General features: G+C 41.3%; 1 protein-coding gene across 5 annotated transcripts in view; it reads right to left on the reverse strand.

Moving 5' to 3' along the window:
- MAP4K3 (mitogen-activated protein kinase kinase kinase kinase 3) overlaps window positions 1–25,861 on the reverse strand; it is a 93,872-nt gene that overhangs the window by 38,235 nt on the left and 29,776 nt on the right. For 3 of the 5 annotated variants that reach the window (XM_075708145.1, XM_075708143.1, XM_075708142.1), the window contains 6 exons: window positions 21,429–21,560; window positions 21,069–21,131; window positions 20,904–20,985; window positions 20,683–20,793; window positions 14,291–14,366; window positions 13,194–13,252 (listed from right to left, as the gene is read on the reverse strand). In XM_075708145.1, the coding sequence (XP_075564260.1) occupies window positions 13,194–13,252; window positions 14,291–14,366; window positions 20,683–20,793; window positions 20,904–20,985; window positions 21,069–21,131; window positions 21,429–21,560 (523 nt within the window). Of the gene's footprint in view, window positions 1–10,511; window positions 10,575–13,193; window positions 13,253–14,290; window positions 14,367–20,682; window positions 20,794–20,903; window positions 20,986–21,068; window positions 21,132–21,428; window positions 21,561–25,861 lie in introns of all 5 variants that reach the window. The other 2 variants (XM_075708141.1, XM_075708144.1) reach the window with 1 other exon arrangement.

Below are 25,861 nucleotides of genomic sequence, written 5' to 3' on the forward strand. Positions count from 1 at the left end.
GTGGAAGGGGTAAGGCCTCAATTGTGGCTATCTTTGACCACTTCTGCTATCCTTATCTTCCTTCTTCACAGGTTCATCCTCCCCCTATGCCCCAATCTTAACTTCTGCTGCTCCTGGCTCCAAACAAGCTCAACAAGTCTCCTTCCGTCCAGAAAGGCCATCCTAGGCCCTCCGCAATTTCAGTCTCTTCATCACTCCCAGTATCTGTCACCTTATCCAGGCAATACCTTTCTGCTGGTCCTCCCTACCAGTTGATGTACTCCAATCCACCACAAAGAAACACAGATTTTACTTTCTTTACTGTGAGTACTTATATTACTTCTATGCAACCTCAGAAACCTCCACAAGTAAGCACAGGTATTTTGAGGATTCAGGCTCTAGAGCAGAAAATAACAAGACTAGAAACATAAGATGACACCAGACTCACAAACAAGGAGGTTAAACAGGTTGTGTGAGTCTCTGTAAGAGGATGCCAGAACAAAGACTGGGAGGCTGTTGAGAAAAATAACCCCAGATCAGTGTAATGAAATCCGAGATTTTCACCTTGAAGTGACAAGTGTTTTGTCTACGTGTGGCAAAATCACATTAATCAAAAGCAGGAAACAAAGATCTTATGCTGGGCAGAGCCAAAACATCTGTCCATCTTAATTCACACACTGTGCCATGTATGGCTATATATATTCTATAGCAATGACAGGAAAATTAATAAGAGGAAATAAGCAAACCCCCATAAACTATAAGGAGCTTTCATCTGTCACCAGACTTCAAGCCTTACCGGAATTTTTTTTTTTTTTTTCATTTTATGAAAAATGACATCTGCCAGAATTACATAGGTTTAAATGCTTTAAAAGGACAAAAGCTTTGTTTTGATTCAATTTACTATTGTGCTGCTTATTAGCATTTATTTGACTATGATTCTAGTATGTGTATTTTTTGCCTTGTTAATATGTATATTTTTTGCCTAGCTTGTTAGTGTTCTTCTAAGCTCTTTAAATATTGCTGGTTTTCACTCCAAATGTGGGGTGAAGTAATCCATTGCTAGGGAAATACCTTCTTTTGCACACTTGACAGATAAATACTGAGAGCTAGAGAGCTTTTAAGAAGTGCAACACATTTTGTCTTGTACCCTCTATTCCAAATATATCCAGAAGTTATCATTTTATAAACCTTGTAGCTACATATTTGATACAAAAGCATAAGTAAATATTGCATGTATCCTTCAAAGCCTCCAGTGAGCTTTTATACTTCATCAGTACAACCAGTATAACTAGTTTTTTTCTTTAAAGCCAAACATAAAGGTATTTGTCAAAAAACCAAAAATCTTACCAGTTATGGATTCCCACTGGGAAGAACAGATTAGCATTAATTACTAAATGATGCAACAATTGGCTTAATAAAAGCTGTTACCTCTCCTGCATCCCTTAAGTAACCCAACAACTTTATGAATCTACATTAATATTTTCATTTAACATACATACAATGCCAATTAGTTAATTAAAATTCTTTTTAGATCAGACAACATTCACATAGAATAAATCTGAGTGACTAGGCAGATATCTTCCAAGAGAATCTCAAGATCTACAGCCAGCAGGAATGAGAAGAGGTCAATAACCTTGGTGTTAAATCAAAATGCAACCCCAGATTATTCTGCATTCAGCCTGAGGTTACCAACAACCCATTCCTGAACCAACACAGCTGTGTACAAGACAGTGCTATTTGCTGGCAATGATCACTTTGGAAAAAAGGTAATACAGGTAATAATTACCAGTTCTCAACAGCCTGGGTAATATTAAATGAAGAATTCATGTAGAAAGGCAAATCACACCTTCAGATAAATCACATGTGCAAATAATTAATGACTAAAAACAGTATAAAGATTTCCTCAAAGCAAAGACAAATTTGGTGGTAAGGTCATGCTAGGAAACAAATTCCCCAGGAATGATAAAATTTACAATACCTTCTGCAGTTTAAATTTCAAAACTGGCTATTTATTTTCTGCAGAATTTCAAGATGAATTAATTGTTACTGTAACTTTGACAGTCTTACATTCCTAATTTGTTCTGCAGTGCCAAGCTGTACTGGAAATCTATTTTTAGGTGTTCAGTCCTTCAGAAAACAAAACTGAATGTATACAGTGAACCAGCAATTCACAGTTACTTCCTACATTTGCTGTTCCTGAAATCTAGTGAGAAACAAGATCATTTGAAGTGTCAAAAGTAAGACTTTAAATCCACATAGTGCTGGGGAAGTAACTCTAAATTTCAAAGAATATGAATGACCTTTGGACTACTAACATATCAAACTAGAAGGCACATACAGATCTCTATTTCTCAGTAAAATGATTAAGCAATTCCTATCAGGCTGCTTCATAAAAGAGGATGTTAATTTTAAAAAGAGTCTAATATTACCTAATGTATATGCTATACTTTTAATGCCTTTATGTCATTAAAAAGTGCATTCTTGAATTTCTTTGGATACCTTAACACATCAGAAATAGCAAGTTATACGTATATATACTTAAACATGCTAAATATAATTCTTCCCTGGTGACTGACTGAGGTTTTACTGTGTATTACTGCTACACAACCACTGTTCCCTCTTCCCTTGTATTTCAGTTCTCTATGCCTTTTGTCTATGAACGTCTACTTGGCACAAACACCACCATTTCATACCCATATAATGGAACATCACCAGGCCTCAACACAACATGCAATTGTACACAGCATTTTTAAACTGCTTCCTAGCAATAAAATTGAACATCTCATTTTCTCAATCCCTTTTGCCAAGGCAGAAAATACCCAAAACATACATGGAAGGAAAAGAAAGCACAAAAACCATACCCCAAACCCTTAGGCACTTTCCCCGCCATTTTCACTGATTTTCTTCTGATCATAAGGACTGTGCATCACTTCATTACCTAGAGCTGAACAAAATATGAAGCCTTTCTGAAATCCAGTGTTGCTAGCTAACATAACTCTAAAACCACATTGCAACTGAGTAGGATAGGAGTCTTCATGGCTTGTAACAAAGGAAAAGCATATGTATGCATGTGTAGTGAGGAGCAAAAAAGACTTAAACCAAAGAAAAAGGCTTCTGGGCAAAGTTCTCTATTATCTATGTCAAGCTCTTTAGTTCAATCTTTTCCTACCATTATTTTAGTTTTTCTGCCACAAACCATTAACTAACACAGAACAGCTATGCTGAAACACTGCATTCCCAAAATTGTTACCAAAAACTATTACAAATTATTAAACCCAGAATATATTTATAAGCTAAAACAAAACCCAACTATGACCAAATTATTTAAATAGGACCAAATGTATAAATGTATCTGGCAAATTGCATGTAATTGCAGTGCAGATTGCATGGTAACTGCAAACCTCTTACTGAATTCTTTGCTAAAGAAGTCTAAAATGAATGCTAAGTTCGTAACAACTGAAAACAACTGTAGGTTGGAACCTGAGATAGCAAATTCAAGTTATGTTCAACTCCTCTGTCACTTTCTAAAATTACCATTTTAGGTAAATTCAACGAATTCAATACTTCTCACTGTGTTGAACACTCCAGGCTAAATTAAAGTCTGATGCAGAAACATTTAATTTTTCCCCTAATACAAAGAAAAAAAATCACTAGCTGTAGTGTTACAAATCAGTTAGCTTGACACAGACTAGGACTAGGTGGAATGCATCCAAGGTGCTAAACTGGCTGGCCAAAATTATTATGAGACCACTAACAAAAACAAACACCCCCCCCCCCCCCCAAACAAAACAAAAGAGTGGGCTGCTAGTCAGAACCACCTCAACAAGCTGGAGGAGTAGGCAACAAAACCCCATGGGGTTTAACATAGCTAACTGAAAAGTCCTGCAGCTAGGACAGACCAACTACATACACCAGAAGAGGCTGAGGACAAGCTGGCTGGGGACAACTCTGGAGAAACTCTGGGCAACTCTGCAGAAAAGGGTTTGGAAGTCTCAGCAGACGAGTAGGGGACTACACATCAGCAGCACACACTTGTGGTATAGGTGGCCAACCACAGCGAAGCCAGAAGGGATTACCCCTTCTATTTGGCATTTGGAAGGCCACATCTGCATGTGGTGTCCAGTTCTAGGCGTCCCAGGACAAAGACGTTGACAGATTAGAGGGAAGCCAGCAGAAGGCCACTAAGACTGTTCAAGTGATGCAGCAAATGGCACAATAAGAAAGGCTGAAAGAACAGAGCTTCTGTAGCATGGATAAAGTACCTGTTGCCTTTGGCTATCCCACAGGGCGTTATAGAGAAGACAGAGCTAGACTCTTCTCAGATGCACAGTGAAAGAACAAGAGGCAACAGGCACAAACGGCAGCAATGCAAACTTTGGCCATAAGGAACCAACTCCTCCCCATGGGAGCAGTGCAGCCTTGGGACAGGGCCTAGAGATGCTCAGTTGTCTCCATCCTGAGACGGATTCAAACTTCAACTGGAAAAGCCCAAAGTAATCTCCGGGTCTAGCTTGGAAGCTGTCCCTGTTTTAAGCAGAAGTAAGCTACAGATCTCCAGGGGTTCCTTCCCAACTCACCTTTTTTGGGGGATTGTCTGATAGTATTTATAACTTAACAAGGTATGCAGCTCAGTCTACTGTATATGAACTGGAATTATTTTTCAGCTCACTGTGAAGGGGAAGAAAGATTTTTTTGCCGCTATATTTTATTGCAGATCAGCATAACCTGAATGAAAATACTTTTATTTGCTCAACATGACCTCTTCTTTTGAATCAGAACAACAGTAAGCTCTGTTTCTCAGAAATGGGGCTTCTGGGACCAGAAGCCAAATTCTCGTACAGATTCTCCTCGACAGACCCCACCACTCATAAGTACAACACATCACCTCTGAGAGGTACAGTTACACATACAGCAACAGCTCTACAGAAGCTGGGTTTAACAGCCCTTACTCCTAGCTTCTCTCTATCCCATGCACCTCCCTCCACCACACTGACAAAGCCATTTGCAATGCCACACAGGGAACCCGAAAGGGGAACTGATCTGGTGGAAAAAGTAAGCTGAAAGAAGTTGCATGTTTTTCCTCAGGATGTCATATACTTAAGACTACTTCTGAACATACACTTAATTATAGCAAAAACATTTCAACTGACAGAAATTTGGTCCTACTATGCCAACTCATGTAGATTCCTGGGACTGTCATCATGGTGGCTGCTACAATATAAGACGAACAGTCATACATTTAGTTAGCCATTGGCTTTTTAGGTGCTTCTCCCAGGATCAATAGCATAAAACTTAAAAATTGTTCTAGAATAAAGGTGCACGTATTTTTTGAGAAGATTACTTTGATTTAAACCATTTACTGAGCTCACTGCAAATGCAATGCTCAGCTGTCCCACTTATCTGAGTCCGTATCCAAACAACTCATTTGAAGTACACAGAAAGACAGTGAAAAATATGGGAGAAGCATTTGTTTGAGGTCTACCCTATGTAAAGTCTAATGTGCATGTAAGATAAGACTTTTTTTTTTTTTTTTTTTTTTAAAGAGTCCAGCATACCTCTGCTGCTCCTGAGGCACAGGAGATTGTCAGAAAACAACTGCCAAAGCACAGTGCAATGACCAGAATAGGAACATGAGGAACTCGAAATGACAGGAAGGAACACATACAAGAAAATCTCGAACAACAGAAGGTACCCAAGTAGGTTCCTGAGAAACTTGTCTAGTTGCAGAAAAAGCAAAAAAGAACTATCCTGAAAAAGAGAAGAGCCTTGTACCTAGAGCAAAATATTCTGTTATTTATTTAGAAATGAATCAAAGGGATACATTTGTAGAATATCAAAGAGAAGTGCCATCTTGTCCTTGTCTGTTTGCTATTTGCATGAAGGAATACTGGGGTTTGGATACTGAATTTTCCCTGCAAACAAGGTACTGAATTTCTCTATTCTTCTGGCAGATCCAGGTAGCTGTTTCAGGAACACAGAGGCAGAGGGAGGAGGAAGAGGAAAAAGAGAGGTATCAAATTTTTAAAAAGGTAATGTGCATGGTGACTGCATAAGCTGCCATATAATCCATCCAGCTATGCAAAATGCTAGGCGATAGGTAATAATACTCTCACTCCCCAGATTTGCTTTCAACCTCAACTGTATACCTTTTATGACTCATGCTGCCAAAAATATGCCTCAATTTCTGATAATTTTTTTTGGTAGGATCTTAAGAGACACACAGCTCTGCAAAAGAGTTGTTGCTCATAAGGTATTTTATAAAACCAGTAGAACAGCATGGGCAAGAGCCCAACAGTAGTAGGTGACATATTATGCTTGTGAAAAAGTATAATCTTTTCCTCTTGATGACATTTGAAAAATCCACATATAGAACCACAGAATGATTTGGGTTGCAAGGGACCTTAAAGATCGTCTAGTTCCAAGTCCCCTGCCATGGGCAGGGACACCTTCCACTAGACCAGGTTGCTCAAAGCCCCGTCCAACCTGGCCTTGAACACTTCCAGGGATGGGGCATCCACCAACACTGTAACCTCTTTGGGCAACCTGTTCCCAGTGCCTCACCACACTCAGTGTGAAGAATTTCCTCCTTATATCTAATCTAAATCTACCCTCTTTCAGTTTAAATCCATTACCCGTTGTCCTATCACTATATGCCCTTGTAAAAAGTCCTTCTCCAGCCCCGCTCAGGTACTGGAAGGCTGCTATAAGGTCTCCCTGGACCCTTCTCTTCTCCAGGCTAAACAACCCTGTCTCAGCCTGTCTTCATAGGAGAGGTGCTCCAGCCCTCTGATCATCCTTTGTGGCCCTCCTCTGGACTCACTGCAACAGGTCCATGTCCTTCTTACATTAGGGGCCCCAGAGCTAAATGAAGTACTCCAGGTGGAGTCTCATGAGAGCTGAGTAGAGGGGCAGAATCACATCCCTCGACCTGCTGGTCATGCTTCTTTTGATGCAGCCCAGGATACGGTTGGCTTTCTGGGCTACAAGCGCACATTGTTGGCTGATGTTGAGCTTCTCATCAACCAACACCCCCAAGTCCTTCTCCTCAGGGCTGCTCTCAATCCATTCTCTGCCCAGCCTGTATTTGTGCTTGGGACTGCCCTGACCCATGTGCAGGACCTTGCACTTGGCCTTGTTGAACTTCATAAGTTTCATGAGTTTCACACGGGCCCACTTCTCAAGCCTGTCAGGGTCCCTCTGGATTGCATCCCTTCCCTCCCAGTGTGTTGACAATATCACACAACTTGGTGTCGTAGGCAAACTTGCTGAGGGTGCACTCAATCTCACAGTCCATGTTGCCAACAAAGATGTTAAACAGTGCCAATCCCAATACCGACCCCTGAGGAACGCCATTCATTACTGGTCTCCACTTGGACATTGAGCTGTTGACCACAACTGAGTGTGACCATCCAGCCAATTCTTTATCCACCAAGTGTTCCATCCTTCAAATCCATGTCTCTCCAATTTAAAGACAAGGATGTCATGCGGGACAGTGTCAAATGCTTTGCACAAGTCCAGGTAGATGACATCAGTTGCTCTTCCCTTATCCACCAATGCTGTAACCCCATCGTAGAAGGCCACCAAATTTGTCAGGCATGATTTGCCCTTAGTGAAACCATGTTGGCTGTCACGAGTCACCACCATATTTTCCACGTGCTAGCATAGTTTCCAGGGGGATCTGTTCCATGATCTTACCGGGCACAGAGGGGAGACTGACTAGCCTGTAGCTCCCTGGGTCTTCCTTTTTTCCCTTTTTAAAAATGGGGGTTATGTTTCCCCTTTTCCAGTCAGTGGGAACTTCACCGGACTGCCACAGCTTCTCAGATATGATGGACAGTGGCTTAGCAACTTCATCCGCCAGTTCCCTCAGGACCCGTGAATGCACCTTATCAGGTCCCATGGACTTGTGCACCTTCAGGTTCCTTAGATGGTCTCAAACCTGATCATCTCCTGCACTGGGAGGTTATTCATTCTCCCAGTCCCTGCCTTTGTCTTCTGCGACTTGGGTGGTATGGCTTGAGCACTTGCCAGTGAAGACTGAGGCAAAAAAGTCACTGAGTACCTCAGCCTTCTCCATATACCAAGTAACCAGGTCTCCCGTTTCCCCCCAGGGAGGGCTCACATTTTCCCTAGTCTTCCTTTTATCACTGATGTACCTATAGAAGCTTTTCTTGCTGCTCTTGACATCCCTGGCCAGATTGAATTCTACCAGGGCTTTAGCTTTCCTAACCTGATCCATAGCTGCTTGGACAATTTCTCTGTATTCCTCCCAGGCTACCTGTCCTTGCTTCCACACTCTGTAGGCTTCCTTTTTGTGTTCCAAGTTTGTCTAGAAGCTCCTTGTTCATCCATGCAGGCCTCCTGGCTTTTTTGCCCGACTTGCTCTTTGTTGGGATGCATCGCTTCTGAGCTTGAAGGAGGTGATCCTTGAATATTAACCAGCTTTCTTGGACCCCTCTTCCCTCCAGGGCTTTATCCCATGGTACTCTACCAAGCAGATCCCTGAAGAGGCCAAAGTCTGCTCTCCTGAAGTCCACAGTAGTGAGCTTGCTGTGTGCTCTCCTCAGTGCCCTAGGCGTCTTGTACTCCACCATTTCATGGTCACTGCAGCCAAGGCTGCCCTTGAGCTTCACGTTCCCCATCAGCCCCTCCTTGTTGGTGAGAACAAGGTCCAGCATAGCACCTTTCCTCATAGGCTCCTCTATCACTTAGAAAAGGAAGTTATCATCAACACATTCAAGACCGCCAAACAGGGTGTAACCACCAACAACAGTCACTCACAGAGGCAATCAGCTCTGGTGCAGGCACGTTCTGCAGCAGAGTTGGGGATTGTGGCATACAGCGGGGTTTCCTGAGCTGGGGAAACCCCAGGGGAGCGCAGAGACCTGCCAGGAGCCCTGGGAGTGAGTATTCTCACTGAACGTATCTGAATTCAATACTGTCAGAGCAGCGGGGGGAGTGGGGGAAGGAGAGAGTCAGAGAGGAGAAGTCTGATCAGCATGCCCTGGTCCACAACAGAAGAATGAACCAACTACTAAATATTTCTTCTAGTTTCCAGAAGAATTAGGCCTTACTAGAAAAATCTCACAAATGGTAAAGCATTACCACCAAATCAGAACTCTCCTCTTTGATTCACAATGAGCACAGGAGGTTGTGAAGAAAGCAGAGAAAGACAGAAAGTGCTGTGGATTGACTTGAATGATTTGCTCTCATGATTGTGACAACAATAGTACTTCATAAGCTTTATCATAGTAATCATTTTTGAAGAGTATGCTGAACAGCATGGGGCAAAAGAAGGATGGGAAAGGACAGTCCAGTTAGGAGACATGTTCCCATTCATTTCTTAGACCCACAGATACTAGGCTAGCAATATATGCGACAACACTGAAAGTAACCTGAAAGAGAGATGTTAAAAAGTGTTAAACTGAAAAGACAAAATCAAAAGCAAACCAAAACAAAAAACCAAAACAACACTCCCAAAAACAGAGGAACTGCATAGGATGGAGGTGTCCCCACTACATACAGAGAAATCTAAGCTACTGATCTCAAAACAATTTGTGAAACATTGTTATAATCAAGCGATACAGAAAGTTCCTTCCAAAAATGGGGAAGACAGTCTAAGCTTTCAGTATCTGTGGTATTGGCAGATTCAAGTCACACCAAGCCAACTGATGCCAAAACAAACAAACAAAAATTCCAAAACAACAACAACAAAAAAATCACATAAAACCCAAAATAAGACATTCCCAAACACCCATTTTCCACTTTCCCCTCAGTGAACTTATATTAAACATCTTAAAGTTAGCAGAATAATGCTCTTCATCTAATACAGAATGTTTCTTCTTTTTTTTTTTTCCCAACAGTATATGAAGATGTCCAAGACTTAAAAGCATTACTTTTCTAACTACACAGGGCCTAAAGAGCAGAGAAATAAGAAAATTCCCTTTCTAGAGTAATTTCTGCACCGCAATTCTAACAACCAATTGTTTTAGCAGTGCAGTAAGAGAAAATCTGGAAAATGTATCAAACTATAAACGAAGCCAAATGCCACTGAAAACACTTATGATCCCACCTTCTGTTATTTTGATTAAGTGTGTATTCATTCTGTAACATAATTACCATCTGAAGAATTCAGAGACTTACATTTATATAATCTTACAGTCTTTCATGGGACTTTTTAAAGGAACTACCAGACAAAAATATGAAGAGAATGTCTCTTCTATTTTTAACCACTCCCCAAAAAATTAGCAAGTTATGCATTGTAAAGCAGTTAAAGAAATTAGAATGAGTGCATAATACTGAGCCCCTTCTATAAAAGTGGTTCAACTAAACACGAATACAGGTTAAATACTTTCAATAGGGCACATACTACTCCTTCCTACATTACAGAAATACACATATAGACTAATCCTTATATTGAATGGCTTTTACACAGATGAAAACACCAATACAACAGGACAAAACATGAGCTTTGAAAATGGAAAACAAAGACAAAACTAACACCAACAAGAAAGGCATAAGATGAAAAATACCAGGTTAGATCTTGCAGTGTAGTATATTTCTTCTGAATTGTCCAAAAAATCGCTACTGTCACACTGTTCATTAGACAGAGATCAAGAAACTCAAGTTATTTACATTGTGACTGAAAGCCAGGTATATATGAAGGGAAATTGTCTTGCTAAAAAGGAAGTTGTTAGTTGAAACTCAAACCACGTTAAGACAGTTCTGGGGACGGGGGTAAAACACAGCTACGGGTACAGTCACATTTCCGAACACTACTGAATCGCACCGAAATAATGAATTATTGTTCATCACCTGAGCTGTGGTAAGGGGCAAGTATGTACCAGTTCAACATCTCAGTGCACCAACAACAATAACTCATGCTGCAGTGGTCCAGTCCTTTGGCTTGTGCACTCACATCCGTACGTAAATAAGCATAAAGTTTAAGCATGCTTTAGTGAGACAGAAGCAAAAGGTTCAGAAGAATTGCTTTAATGAAAAGGGATCCACACTGTTATTACTGGAGCAAGAGACAGGCATCTCTTGCTCCTGCTTCCATTTAAAAGACTTTCCCTCCTACCATGTATAGATCATTACAAACTTCTCCCTCAGCCTGCTTTGTGCTAAGGCTCTTTGCTAGAGCATACATTCTTTGAATAGATCTCGTTTGTATTTGATATGCCAATTTAAATTGTTCATTGGTTCTATATCTAATGTCAAAATGTGTTTATTCTTTCGTCTCTAGACCCAACATCATGATTTGCAAAATCATAGTTCTGTTTATCTGGAAAGGACAGATCAGGTCTGCATGCTACATTCTGATATAAGCAGCGGAACAGTTAATTTCCCTCTTCAGAAAGGTCCAAACAAGCAATTATAGATCTTCTTCACAGACAGGGAGGTGAGGCAAGTTCTTTGGACAGGTTTCAAATATGCAAACTCTGACAGGAATAGACAATACTAAGAGATTTTCTTAACAGCAGAATTAATCTGGATCATTCAAGTCCCTTCTTGGAGCAGCAAGAGCTCCTGAGATTCCAAAGTGCAAAGGTTCTGATTGCTAATGCACAAGGTAGGAAAAGGCTCCAGTCCTCCCTTCTGGCAACACCTGCCAAAGAAGTCCTCTCAAAAGTTGTGCTTTAATTCCTGCAGGAAATCTCTCTCCCCGGTTTAGCAGCTCAGGTTCCTAAGGTGCAATGAAAACACCTCTCCTGCCCCATGCAGTTGTCCACTAAATGGTTTGTATGGTCAGTGACTGATAAAACAATAAAGAAATGGAAAAAGTATTTTTAAAACTTCAGCTTCTCCATTAACATCTTTTTGCAATTATGATTATCTGTGTGTATAAATAAATAAAATTCTTAAGGAGCAAAAGCATTATAATTTGAACAATACGATGCTACCAATTTTATTTTCTTTATAATCCAGACAATGCAACCGGGAAGCAAAGCCAGGATAACTTGGAATCAGTTCAAAAATAATTTTAACTGATGAGTTTATGGTAGGAACACTGACTTCATGACCATATTTAATAAACACTTGTATAACCAGGGTTCCTCAATGATGCTGTTACGCAGTTATATCAAGGTCTAAATAACATACCTGAAATAATTGCCTATATGTGATTTGGTAAGCCATTCTCCTCTGTCTCAAATACATACCAGAAACTGCAGACTACCTGTCCAGCCAGTTGCTGAGGAAGAGCAAGATTATATACTGCCTCATACACACAGAGCCAGCTGACCCACTACCAAAGGACAAGGCACCGGCAAGATTTTAGTACAACTACAGAGCAATACAAGGAAATCTGCATCACAAGTCCCACTCACATGTGGTTTGTAGACTGTAGAAGAGGAAGTACATTCCTAGGTACACACCCTTCCCAAAACCAACTCAGAGGAAAGTCAATGTCCCTCCCACCTATGCACTAAGCCAACTTTTTCACCTTAACACCTGCCCTAGAAAAACAAAGAGAACACAAAAGTCTGCAGTAAGGAAGCAAAGGAGTATCTTTTTTATCCAGGAATGTGAAGAAACTACCCAAGTGCACAAATGTGGAAAGCAATAGTCTTCATAGAAGAGAGGAAGCTACTGCAATTGTGTGTGTGAGACAGCACAGACACCTTTTCCCTCACTGCTTGAGTTCTCATACCCCTTGTACTGATGGGTCCATAAGAGAAAACATTGGCAATACACCTCTACAGAGTATGTCAACTGCCAGACTTAGTGTGGCTCAGGTGTGATGCAGGGCCACAGGAAGATTGCTTGCATGGGAAAATAACAACCCCACAAAAATCCAAGTTTTTAAAATGTGTCATACTTCTTTCCCAGGCTCTCAATTTTATTATCAATCATCGTCAATACAAGCACAAGGGAGAGAAACATTTGAACATACACAGTAATTCTACAATTAAAAAAAATAACTCTATAAATACAGGGAATGATATACTTGGCAATGAGGTATAAAGGATAGAGGAAACCCACAAGACAAAGGGCTGTTGCTTAGCACATACATCACACCTGGCAGAGCCCACAAATAAGGGGTCTTGCTGCATATAGTGTAATGGCATCAAAAAACTTACGACTTGTCAGAAAAATCACTACCAAGTTTAATGCTGCTCAGGAGGTATGATACACATCCTGGATTTCTCCTCCTCCACAGACATTTGCAGGGAATAATGTGCAGAGCATAGCCCATGCTGCTTGTTACTCACAAATTCATGATGTGGCTCTGTCTCTTTCCTCAAGGGTGGATCAAATTTTACTTGACCAACTAAAGAGGAGAAAAGGAAAACAAGAATTTAAGTTGGACTGTACTCACACAAAATTTAGCTCCAAAGTCTAACAAAAAAGAAAAATCCAGTTTAATGACCATATCATATCCCCACTGATAGAAACTTCTGACACATGCACATAGCGAACTTGCACTTGCTAGAAACTAATGGGCATAGAAAGTACTCTTCTATCACAAAGGCAGCGCAATCACCATTTGCCCCACCTACTCATTAAAAGGATCAGGAAAACCATTCAGCAAACAGTGCCATGAAGTCCCTCTTCAGAAGGGCAATACAGCTGTAATTTATAGAAAAACCACACCCATTGTGTGAATTCCCTCTTGGATCTGTTCTTCTGGGAGATTCACTAGCACTAAAGAGCCTTGAATGAAGTTTGGAGAAGGATAATCACATCTTCTAGGACAGCTCTTTGGCAGATACTCTTTAACACTCGTCCCCTCAATTTTAGCTTAAGACAACTAAAGCTCCAAGTACTGCTCTGATTTAATTCTAGCAAAAGAATGACTACAATTTGGGGGATGGAGTCTGCTTTTAATGGCCAGTAATCAACCTCCTCCTTTCCCGATTTCTACATCACTGTTTCAATTCAAAAGCAAAAACTACAACAAGATACTAAATTAAGGGGGGGTGGGGGGACACACACGACACAAACTTCCTCTGCCATTCTGTTACCCAGCAGAATATGGCATCACTCCGAATATCCTTGCTGAAGTGGCATATGAAGCTATATCAATCATCTCTAAGAAGAGCTCAGGTTGCATCCTGTTCAGTTAAGCTGAAGCAATAGTGAGATTTGCTGAAGTGCTGACAAAGGGTGTGTTCAAATATTTTACACTAATATTTCTTTTGCATAGTCATCTAGAACCTGTATCCATCAGTGAAACAGCATAAGTTTTTATTTTCCTATGTATCACTAGAAATATTTCTATATATGTCAGAGACCCAGAATACCAGTTGAAATAAGTATCAATCATTATTTTAAGAATATTTCATGTTGTCATATTACACATGCTTACAGTTTATTTCAGAGCGTGTCTTTTCTTCTCTCACATTTCTACTTGTTGAATGAATTCTATGAGGCACTACAAGAGGCTAGAAGAGAAAAATAAAATACTTCAACATCAAAATATACTCACTTGAAAGCCAGTATTGTATAGCTGGTTTTTAGCAGGTTTCTTTATCATAATATCAAAAAAGAAAGAAAGAAATCAAGCAGAAGCTAAAAATAAAGATTGCATGTATGTTTTTGTACATTAAAGTTAGAATTATTTGGAGACATTGCATCTGTAGAGTGTCTTCAAGATAAGGGTTTTTAAAACACTGGATTTGAGCAAATAAAGAAAATGTTGGCCAACATTTGTCTTTGCTCAGATAACATTTCTTTTTTGTGCCTTTCAGTTTAAGGGTATTGGTAGTTTCCAAAATAAGCAGTAACACTAAATCTGACTTACTGGCAGCATTTCCTTCAGTTTAGATATCCCAATCATTTTCCCAGCTTCGAACCTAAACTGATTCCTAAAAAGTAATCAGTTAGTTTCCTTAAGTAGGTGAGAAGTTAGCCTGAGGTTTTCTGAGCTGAACAGATGTGAGTATTCCTGGTACTCTTGTGCTGTGTGGCAAGAGAGATGCCATAATTTCTACAAATTCACCTTCATATTTATGTTCCATTTCTATCTTTTCCTGGATTTCCATTCACTTCTCCGCAGGATGAAGTGACATAAACTTTAGGACTTGGCTTTCTTTTTCTTGCCCCTGTTGGATTTTCTCTCTTCTTTCTACATCCACTACTGCAGGTTCTCTTCGAAAATGCAACTTAAGGTTTCTTAACAAGAGTACAAGACCAGCTGACTGCTGTATACAATCAGGCCCTAAAATTAGCAACATAAATGCCAGCAGTGTGCTCTTGGTATTTGCTCTGCAATGAAATCTTATCCTTTAGGAAAAAAAAGTTCATTCTCCATGATGTTAGCCCAAGTAATCTCTGAAAAGCACATTTGCTACATCTCTGTGTTGAATATGTGGCAGCAAAACAATTTTTAATTAAAGCAATCTGACACAATAGTGTCAGCAATTTGATGTGCTGATGTTAGATTTGCTTTTATATATACTAAGCATAATCTTCACTTGGCAACTTTTGACTATGAAGAGACGACAGAGTTAGAGAACTTCAACTGCTGTACTATCACAAAGAGTCACAAATAGCTCAGCAACTCTGTTTATCCCCAAAACACTATTTCCCTTCTCCCCTTTTCATTGCACACTACTTCCTTGCTTTATACTATGATCCAACACATATGTACGTAGTGTTTCACCTCCCATTTATGTTCACTTTGGTCTTTTTTTTGAAACTGGAGCAACTTAGACTGTGGGTATGTGTTTTCTCTCACGTATCTCACAGGCAGTTTTTCATTTCTTGTAACTTACGCCAATCCTCCCCTTCCTCAGTTCTGGTTTGTCTATTGTGCATCTTTTGAGCTTTAAAAATGGTTTGCTGTACCTCAGGATGTGTTTCAAAGTTTGATCTGGTTTTCTACTTCAGTATTTCAAACACTGTAAGTGCTAAAAGGTTGCTTATTTATAATCTTTCGTTAAGAGGCACTGCCCACTTGCACGTGATGCGTGCGCATCTGTAAGGCCAGCACCAGGAGCCTGACTGTAGCGGGGGTAGGAGGTAGTTTTGCCTTTGCAGCGATATCATGCGAGTTCCTTGCATCCTACCACAGATGTTTGTATTGCACAACAGGCACAGCCTGCCCTCACACCTCCTTCTCCACGACCACAGAATTACTGGAAGGAGTCAAATCCTCATCTCTTGGTCATGAGGACAAAGGCCTCAAGTTACCTTGAAAGACCTATGCTGACAAGGAACTGATACAAACAGCTGACATCTGAGCTGTGCAAGAGGACAAAGGAACGTAGGTTAACTTCCTGACACAAATGCTATTTGGGCACAATTGTAATCACAGTACAGATCTCAAGAGCAATCTTATCCCCAAAACTTACAGTATGCTAAGGGTAAAACATGAACACTTTCCTCTTTGCAACCTTTTCAGTGAATATCACATCTATTATGAGCGTCACTGTCACAGAAATGTGGTGAACAGGCAGTTGCCAACATCTCCAAAGGTTTATTCTTAAGGGAATGAAAGCAGAGTCCCAAATGGAAATCCTGTCTTTGACTGAATGGGAAACCAAATGAGGTACTCCATGTGTTGGGGCAGAGAAAACTACTCAAAATGTCAGTTACAGATAGTGCTGCCAAATGAATGACGACTGTATCAAGGGGAGACCTTTCTGATCATACCCAAATAACCTGATTGTGTGTTTAGTTTTGTTTTTACACATTAAACTTTTCACCTTTCTCTGAGCTTAGAATTATTTAAAGATGTAGTACGTCGCTCCTCAAAGAGGTGGCAAATTCACATCTTAATCTCTACCTCATCCACACAACTCTGCAGACTATCCAAGCAGTAACAGACAGCATTCACATAAAAGCAGCATAGACCAGGTGAAGAGCTGTCATCACAGTAGGCAGTAGACTTGCCTTCAAAGACCAATGATAGCCACAAAGGCTCTCTAGCCTCCAAAAAAGCCCCACCAAAAAACCCCAAAACACAAACAAATTCCCCCAACCACCAAAACTCCAAACAAACTAGGGAGCAGGTCTGAAGTTCAAGATTCTCACCAGTGTTGTTAGTACCATGTTATGTTGCTTCTTTCAATTTTTGATGGATGCGTTCAGGTGATTGCCACAAGTATAGCAGTGGTCAATCCCCAAGTTCGGATTAACAACTCCAGCTACTTCTGTGAGCAGGCAGGTATTGGAACAAGTTCAACCACGTATAAAAGGAGCATGTACACTTCTTATTCCCTTTGGTTTATTATAGAAAAGACCACAATGCCAACAACTGCTTTGCTTGTGGCAGAATTCTTCATCTGAAATACAGACCTTGCTCAAGATGCATCAGATAATTCATTATCACCTGCTTTATTCACAGAGGTGGGTTTTACCCTTGCTTATCACAAAATAAAACGTTTTCCCAAGTGTCACAATCAATCTCATTTTGCAGGTGGATTAAATGCCTCAGTGGAAAGTTAACTGGCAACATGGTTAGGGGAGAAATTAGAAGAGACATTGCCGTGGTTTAGCCCCAGCCAGCAACTAAGCACCACACAGCCACTCGCTCACTCCCCCTGCCCCGGTGGGATGGGGACAGAATCAGAGGAGTAAGAGTGAGAAAACTCTTGGGTTGAGATAAGAACAGTTTAATAATTGAAATAAAGTAAAATAGTAATGATAATAATAACAATATAATAACAACAACAACAACAATAATAATAATAATAATAATAATAATATACAAAGCAAGTGATGCACAATGCAATTGCTCACCACCCGCCAACTGATATCCAGACAGTTCCCGAGCAGCAATTGCTCCCCCCCGGCCAACTCCCTGCAGCTTATATATTGAGCATGATGCCACATGGTATGGAATAGCCCTTTGGTCAGTTTGGATCAACTATTCTGGCTGTGCCCCCTCCCAGTTTCTTGTGCACCTGGCAGAGCATGGGAAGCTAAAAAGTCCTTGACTAGCATAAGCAGTACTTAGCAACAACTAACACATCAGTGTGCTATCAACATTCTTCTCATACTAAATCCAAAACACTGCACTGTGCCAGCTACTAGGAAGAAAATTAACTCTATCCCAGCTGAAACCAGCACAGACATCTAAGTCATCTATCCAATGATCCAGCACCACAGGTAACAAACGGTGTTTGAAGCTCACTGGAGAGCTCAAAGCCATATGACGAACAATGATGGAGAAGTATCATTATGCACAGAAGCCCACGTATGCAGCAGGAAACCCTCAGCAACATAAGACAAACAACAAATGAACATCTCAAAAAATGCATATCAAAAGACATGCAAGCAGCTTACTTGTCCTCTGTACTGTCAGCTGGTCTAGTTGATGAAATGATGAAAATATACATTTTTCTCTGATCACTGCTGTTAGGTTGTTTTCTCTTCATTTTCTCCCCAGAAAAGGCATAGCTTCTTCCCCTGATACCACACTTCATTATGGGATAAGTGGTAAATAATACACTAGACACCAGAAGAGCCTTCTTAATGCTAAGTCAGAAGGGACGTAAAAGAGTGAACACTATTTTGAAAGCTACAAGTAACTGTCAATAAAATGTGTACTAAAGCATGGAATCATAGAATCATTTAGGTTGGAACAGACCTTTAAGATCATCCAGTCCAACCATTAACCTAACACTACCAACTCCACCAGGGCAGAGTAATAATTAATTTCATGTTTCCTGGCTTGGTGGCTACATTATTTTTTAAGGAAAGTAAAACTAGAATAGAATCATTAAGGTTGGAAAGGACCTCTAAGACCATCAGCCCAACCATCGACCCAACACCACCATGCCCACTAAACCACATCCCAAAGTGCCACGTCTATGCATTTTTTGAACACCTCTAGGGATGGTGACTCCACCACCTCTCTGGGCAGCCTATTCCAATGCTTGACCACTCTTTCCGTGAAGAAACTTTTCCTAATATCCAATCTAAACCTCCTCTGGTAATACATTTTTAAAAGAAAAAAAATTGTTTATTTTTGTATAAAACCCAGGGGAGCAGCCAAGCCCCTTGACCACCACACCAAGGGCTGCCACTCAGTGAGGTACAACTTTGTTAAAAACTTTGAATTTAAAGCCTATACCAATGTTTCCTCCTTTCTACAGTCAATTGTCTATGCTCTTCCTTTGAACTATTCCTTAAAAAAAAAAGTGACTCCATACAGGAACAGAAGAGAGATTCTCCACCTGTCTGGCCCAAAATGAAGGTCAAGATTCCTGCCAAAGAGATATACCAGTGACACGGGGGAATGGCACATCAGGGTTTCCATACAATTTCCAGGAAAGCAGGGAACACTCACAGGGCAAACTACTCTGATCTGAGCAGCTCGCTCACAGGAAGCACACTGAAAAGAGCTACCTTTCTTCTTATGAAAGCTCACGAAAGCTTCAGTTTTCTGGTTTCTACAAAAATATTGCTTTAACAGGCCTCAGAGCTCTCTATCATCACTGAACAGACAGACAACTAAAGGACACCTGATCCTTAGAGCTTATGGTGAGAAGATCCAAGTTCCTCAGTGCTGTCTCCATCAGGAATCAGACACCCTTCTCTTTACACTGATGTGAAAGTCAACCACGTTAAGGGGTTTCTTGTGTGTTTAGCTTCCCTAAATATTTTTTTAAACAGAAAAATTTACCAAGTGTACTCTGCTATTTGCAATTGCTTTTAAAAGTACCAACTATCCAATCCTTATGCCTTCCTCTCCTTCCCTCCCATTTAGGAAATATGTAAACATTGCACTCTGCAATACAAAAAAAGATCTATTTCACTTTGGCTTCTTTACACATTTATTTATTCCAACTTCTAAGGAAGACAGACTTGGAGCATGTCAACTTGTCTTTGCTGTTCCAGAAGGTAAAAGCTCATTTAACTTGTAAAATCTGAAAATCAGTATCTTAAAGCAGTTGCTTCTTTTAAGCTTATTTTCCTTTGAAGGCATTTTTAGACTAGTTTATCCATTAAAAAAAGTAAGACACAAGTATGCAATTAATGAATCAATGGCATTTGTGTCGAAAGGATTAATTTTTTTCCCCCAAAAAGAGATCATCAGGTAGGGAACTGTAAACATTTGGAAAGTCTTCACGAACATACAGTTAAGTACGAAGACAGAATGCAGTAACAGAATATCCGTTTTCTCTTATTTATGAAACACTTCAGTCCTGCGCTCTTTATTATCTTACATAAGCATACTATTTTTTTCCAGCTGTTAAAACAGAAAACCAGAAACTTTGCCTGTGACAAAACCGTAAGTGAAATCAAGTTTCAGAGTGTTCCAAGACAGAAAATATAATCTGCAGGAAACACATAGCAAACCATTCGACAAAAACAACTACAGGATCATTCTCTTCTTCTCATAAGAAAGTAAATTATGAACAAAAGAACAAGTTCTACATAGGTATGACTTTTATGAATGCTTTCTTTGCAGATAAATGGAAACATAATTCCACAAAGAAACAGAAAGCAGAATGCATGACAGAACTCAGGACTGGAGAACTAGTCCACATTTACTGTTGCAAAATTGTTGAAGGACAACAATAAACAAAATTTTGAAGTGTTTACATCTTTCTCTTTGAGCTTCCCTCCCCCAAATATCATGAATCTTGGCAAGTGCTTGTACATGTGAGAGCAGCATAACTAAATAAAAGCAACCCTTGAGACTACTCCCACATCACAAAACATTCTGTGGCTCAGTAAATCATAATCATTTAGTTTTGTCAGCAAAGGAAAACTTAATCTGATCCTATGATTAAAACATACACCTACCTCAGGATCATCATCATCAAAATCATGGTAAGTGGAATGATCAGGATTATTCATTTTATCCAAAAGTTCAATAGCAAGACTTCGATTTAATGGTTGGGTAACAAAAGGATGCTGCAAGACAGAAGGAAAAACACATATTAAAATTCCAACCATTCATATTAATTTTAATAACCATATTTTAATTATATAACTTAAAAAACTTCCCATACATAAATTTATACCTGTAGTAACTTTTCAGCTGTAGGTCTTTTTTTAGGATTTTTTGTAAGTGCCATTTTCACAAAATGATGGAAACTATTGGACCTGTAAAATGAAGTGGTAAACATTAGAATCAATTGCCCAGTGAAATACATTATCATTATGTACTGAAACAGAAAAGTACTTACCATTTCATTTTGTCCTTTAATTTTGGAGGCTGGAAGTTGCTTTTTGTCATTAGAAAAAGTGCTCTGAAAAAAACCAACAGTATTTCTGTAGTTTACATTGCAATACATATGAGATAAATTATTAAATACATTATTTAATTTGCAGGAAGAAGTCCACGAGCTTAAGAGATGCTACCAGGACAACATTACACATTTATGCACCAAAAAGAGTTGTTAAGAATTTCTATAATGTACATTCAGAATGCTTACAAGGCAACACACTTGCAGTACCCCCTAACAACACAAGCACACATAGCCACTACTCCAAATGGATTACTTACAAAGCTGTATTTACACACCAAGCTTCAACCCCTTACTAACCTCATTGGATGTAGGTCAAACATTGGGGGCTGAAGTTCAGCAAGCTCTATAGCAGTTATTCCAACTGCCCATAGATCACAGAGTTGGTTATAGCCACCTTTCCTTTCTACTGCAGCAACTTCTGGTGCCATCCTAGAGGGTAAAAGACATTTTCAGATAAACTTCTCGCCACAAATCAAATATTCTTCTGCAAGCAGCAGTTTACTACTCTTTTCCCTAAAGCCCTCAATCTATAAGCTCACAGCATATACATTTATACATGTGGATATATATATACACACATATGCATGTGTGTAAAAAGTTACATAATGCATACATGAAGTTTTCCTCAATCATCTCCTAGTAACTAATAGGCAGTTTCCAAAACAGCTATTTACCAGTAAGTGGATTAAACCAATCTGTCTCAGACTTCTTTGCAAGCACACAACAAACTTCCACTCAACAACCAAAGAGCCCAAGGTATAATTATTCATATACAGTAAAATCCACATAATATCCAAATTCACACATTGCCCCAGAAAGTGATCAACTGACTTTGAAGAGAAGCATTCTAACAAAAAAAAAGTAACAAAACATCAGCTTTCTTGTATCCTGAAAGCATGAGACCTGAAGACTCATTGTCACCTCTGCACAGAGCACTCCTTGTTTGTAAAGCGTGCCTCACTGTAATGTCAGAAGACCTCGTTTAAGTTAACAAAGTAGTTTCACATCCTCAGGTGAAAAAAAATTAACAAACATAACTGACATATAAATAGGAATACCTAAAATGATTCGCTAGGCATTGTCACATGTTTTGAATGTTTTGAATTATGGATTTGATTGTCCTAAACAGTCATATCAGATTGCAAACATTAATATCTTTTAGCTTTGAACTTTGTTAGTCCAGATCACTTGAAAAGAGGCTGGTACCATTGGTGGAATTTTGGTTTTTTTGATCCTGGGGAAGTTTACATGGCACCGGGCCTGCTGGCGGCTGATGGAGATCAGCTGTCTCCAAAGGGGAAAAGGATTCTCATCCATGAGTTGGCGGGGCTCATTGAGAGGGCTTTAAACTAGGTTTGAAGGGGGAAGGGGATATAAAAGCACTCGATAGTGAGAAGCCCAGGGGTGGCATGGCAACACTGGGGGCGAAATCGACAGCCTGGCTCAAGTGCATCTACACCAATGCGCATAGCATGGGCAACAAACAGGAGGAGCTGGAAGCCCTTGTGCAGCAGGATGGCTATGACATAGTCGCCATCACAGAAACGTGGTGGGACGACTCTCATAACTGGAGTGCTGCATTGGATGGCTATAAGCTCTTCAGAAGGGATAGGCAGGGAAGGAGAGGCGGTAGAGTGGCTCTGTATGTTAGGGAGTGTTTTGACTGTATAGAGCTCGACAGTGGTGATGATAAGGTTGAGTGCTTATGGGTAAGGATGAGGGGGAAGGCCAACAAGGTGGATGTCCTGTTGGGAGTCTGCTATAGACCACCCAACCAGGATGCAGAGATAGATGAAGCGTTCTACAAGCGGCTGGCAGAAGTCTCTCTGTTTTTGTGGGGGACTTCAACTTGCTGGATATCTGCTGGAAATACAACACAGCAGACAGGCAACAGTCCAGGAAGTTCCTAGAGTGTGTGGAGGATAACTTCCTGATGCAGCTGGTAAGCGAGCCTACCAGGGGAGGTGCCTCACTTGACCTGCTGTTTACAAACAGAGAAGGGCTTGTGGGAGATGTCCTGGTCGGAGGCCATCTTGGGCTTAGCGACCGCAATATGCTAGAGTTCTCGATTCTTGGCGATGCAAAGAGGAGGGGCAGCAAAACCTTTACCATAGACTTCCGGAGGGCAGACTTTGGCCTGTTCAGTACGCTGGTTGGGAGAGTCCCTTGGGAGGCCGTCCTGAAAGGCAAAGGGGTCCAGGAAGGCTGGGCCTTCTTCAAGAAGGAAGTCTTAAGGGCGCAGGAGCGGGCTGTCCCCGTGTGCAAGTTAAGACCAGCTGGTGGGGAAGATGACCGGCCTGGCTGAATAGGGAGCTTTTATGGGGACTCAGGGGAAAAAAGGAGAGTCTACCGCCTTTGGAAGAAGGGGCAGGCAACTCAGGAGGAGTACAGGGATCTTGTTAGGTCATGCAGGGATGAAATTAGAAAAGCAAAAGCCCAGCAAGAAGTTAATCTGGCGAATGCTGTAAAAAATAATAAAAAATGTTTTTATAAATACATCAGCAATAAAAGGAGAGCCAAGGAGGATCTCCATCCCTTGCTGGATGTGGGGGGGGGAATATTGTCACCGAGGACAAGGAAAAGGCCTTTATTTAAGGCCTGTATTTAACGCCGCCTTTGTCTCTGTGTTTAACAGCCAGACCAGTCATCCCCAGGGTGCTCAGGCCCCTGAGCTAGAGGATAGGGATGGGGACCAGAACGGAGCCCTCATAGTCCAGGAGGAAGCAGTTAATGACCTGCTACACCACCTGGACACTCACAAGTCTATGGGGCCGGATGGGATCCACCCGAGAGTACTGAGGGAGCTGGCAGAGGAGCTTGCCAAGCCACTTTCCATCATCTATCAGCAGTCCTGGTTAACAGGGGAGGTCCCTGATGACTGGAGGCTTGCCAACATGACGCCCATCTACAAGAAGGGCTGGAAGGAGGACCTGGGGAACTACAGGCCTGTCAGCCTGACCTCGGTGCCGGGAAAGATTACGGAGCAGTTGATATGGAGTGAACTCAACAGGCAAGTGCAGGTCAACCGGGGGATCAGGCCCAGCCAGCATGGGTTCATGAAAGGCAGGTCCTGCTTGACCAGCCTGATCTCCTTTTATGACCTGGTGACCCGCCTGGTGGATGAAGGAAAGGCTGTGGACGTCATCCACCTGGACTTTAGCAAAACTTTTGACACTGTCTCCCATAATATTCTCCTTGGGAAGCTGGCAGCTCATGGCTTGGACGGGCGTAGTCTTCGCTGGGTAAAAAACTGGTTGGGTGGCCGAGCCCAGAGAGTGGTGGTGAATGGAGTTGAGTCCAGTTGGTGGCCGGTCACGAGCGGTGTTCCCCAGGGCTCTGTTTTGGGGCCAGCCTTGTTTAATATCTTTATCAATGATCTGGATGAGGGGATTGAGTGCACCCTCAGTAAGTTTGCAGATTGGGTGGGAGTGTCGATCTGCTGGAGGGTAGGATGGCCCTGCAGAGGGACCTGGACAGGCTGGACCGATGGGCCAAGGCGAACTGTATGAGGTTTAACAAGGCCAAGTGCCGGGTCCTGCAGTTCGGTCACAACAACCCCATGCAACGCTACAGGCTTGGGGAAGAGTGGCTGGAAAGCTGCTTGGCCGAAAAGGACCTGGGGGTGTTGGTAGACAGCCAGCTGAACGTGCGCCAGCAGTGTGCCCAGGCGGCCAAGAAGGCCAACAGCATCCCGGCTTGTATCAGCAATGGTGCGGCCAGCAGGAGCAGGGAGGTGATTGTTCCCCTGTACTCGGCGCTGGTGAGGCCGCACCTGGAATACTGTGTCCAGTTTTGGGCCCCTCAATACAAGAAAGACATTGAGGTGCTGGAGCGTGTTCAGAGAAGGGCAACAAAGCTGGTGAAGGGGCTGGAGCAGAGGCCTTATGAGGAGTGGCTGAGGGAACTGGGGTTGTTTAGTCTGGAGAAGAGGAGGCTGAGGGGAGACCTTATCGCTCTCTACAACTACCTGAAGGGAGGTTGTAGTGAGGTGGGTGTTGGTCCCTTCTCCCAAGTAACTAGAGATAGGACAAGAGGAAATGGGCTCAAGCTGTGCCAGGGGAGGTTTAGGTTGGATATTAGGAAAAATTTCTTCACGGAGAGGGTAGTCAAGCATTGCAACAGGCTGCCCAGAGAGGTGGTGGAGTCACCATCCCTGGAAGCGTTCAAAAAACGGGTAGATGTGGCACTTGGGGACATGGTTTAGTCTAGTCTACCCTTGACTGGTTTAGTGTGGACTTGATAGTGTAGGTTAATGGTTGGACTGGATGATCTTAAAGGTCTTTTCCAACCTAAACAATTCTATGATTCTATGAAAAGTAGCAGTGGAACTGGAGATGTAACTCAGTATAGGCAAGACAGATGAACGTCACTTAATGAGTGCTCCAGTAAAGCAGCAGGCAGCATCTCAAATGATGCATTAAACACAGATATCCTTATTTGTAGATCTGAAAACATCATCAGGTTTGGTGGCACAACTTATTTGAAGTTTGCATAGTTAAACTATATTTACATACATTTCTTCGTGAGTTCATTAAAAAAAACCCCAATCACTCTAAATCAAAAAGGAGGCAGCTACCAAGGTAGAGGGAGAACATGGGTTAACTTCAGAAGGACATGGAGGAGCACAAGGGTAAACGGCACGGTTACTAGAACTAAGGACACTGCATAGCAGTTTTGCCCTTCATTTCTCTTCCATCCAAGCACCATACCATTACCTGCCCAGAAACCTC

Source organism: Pelecanus crispus, chromosome 3 (assembly GCF_030463565.1).
Source record: "Pelecanus crispus isolate bPelCri1 chromosome 3, bPelCri1.pri, whole genome shotgun sequence".
NCBI classification, from domain to species: Eukaryota; Metazoa; Chordata; class Aves; order Pelecaniformes; family Pelecanidae; genus Pelecanus; species Pelecanus crispus.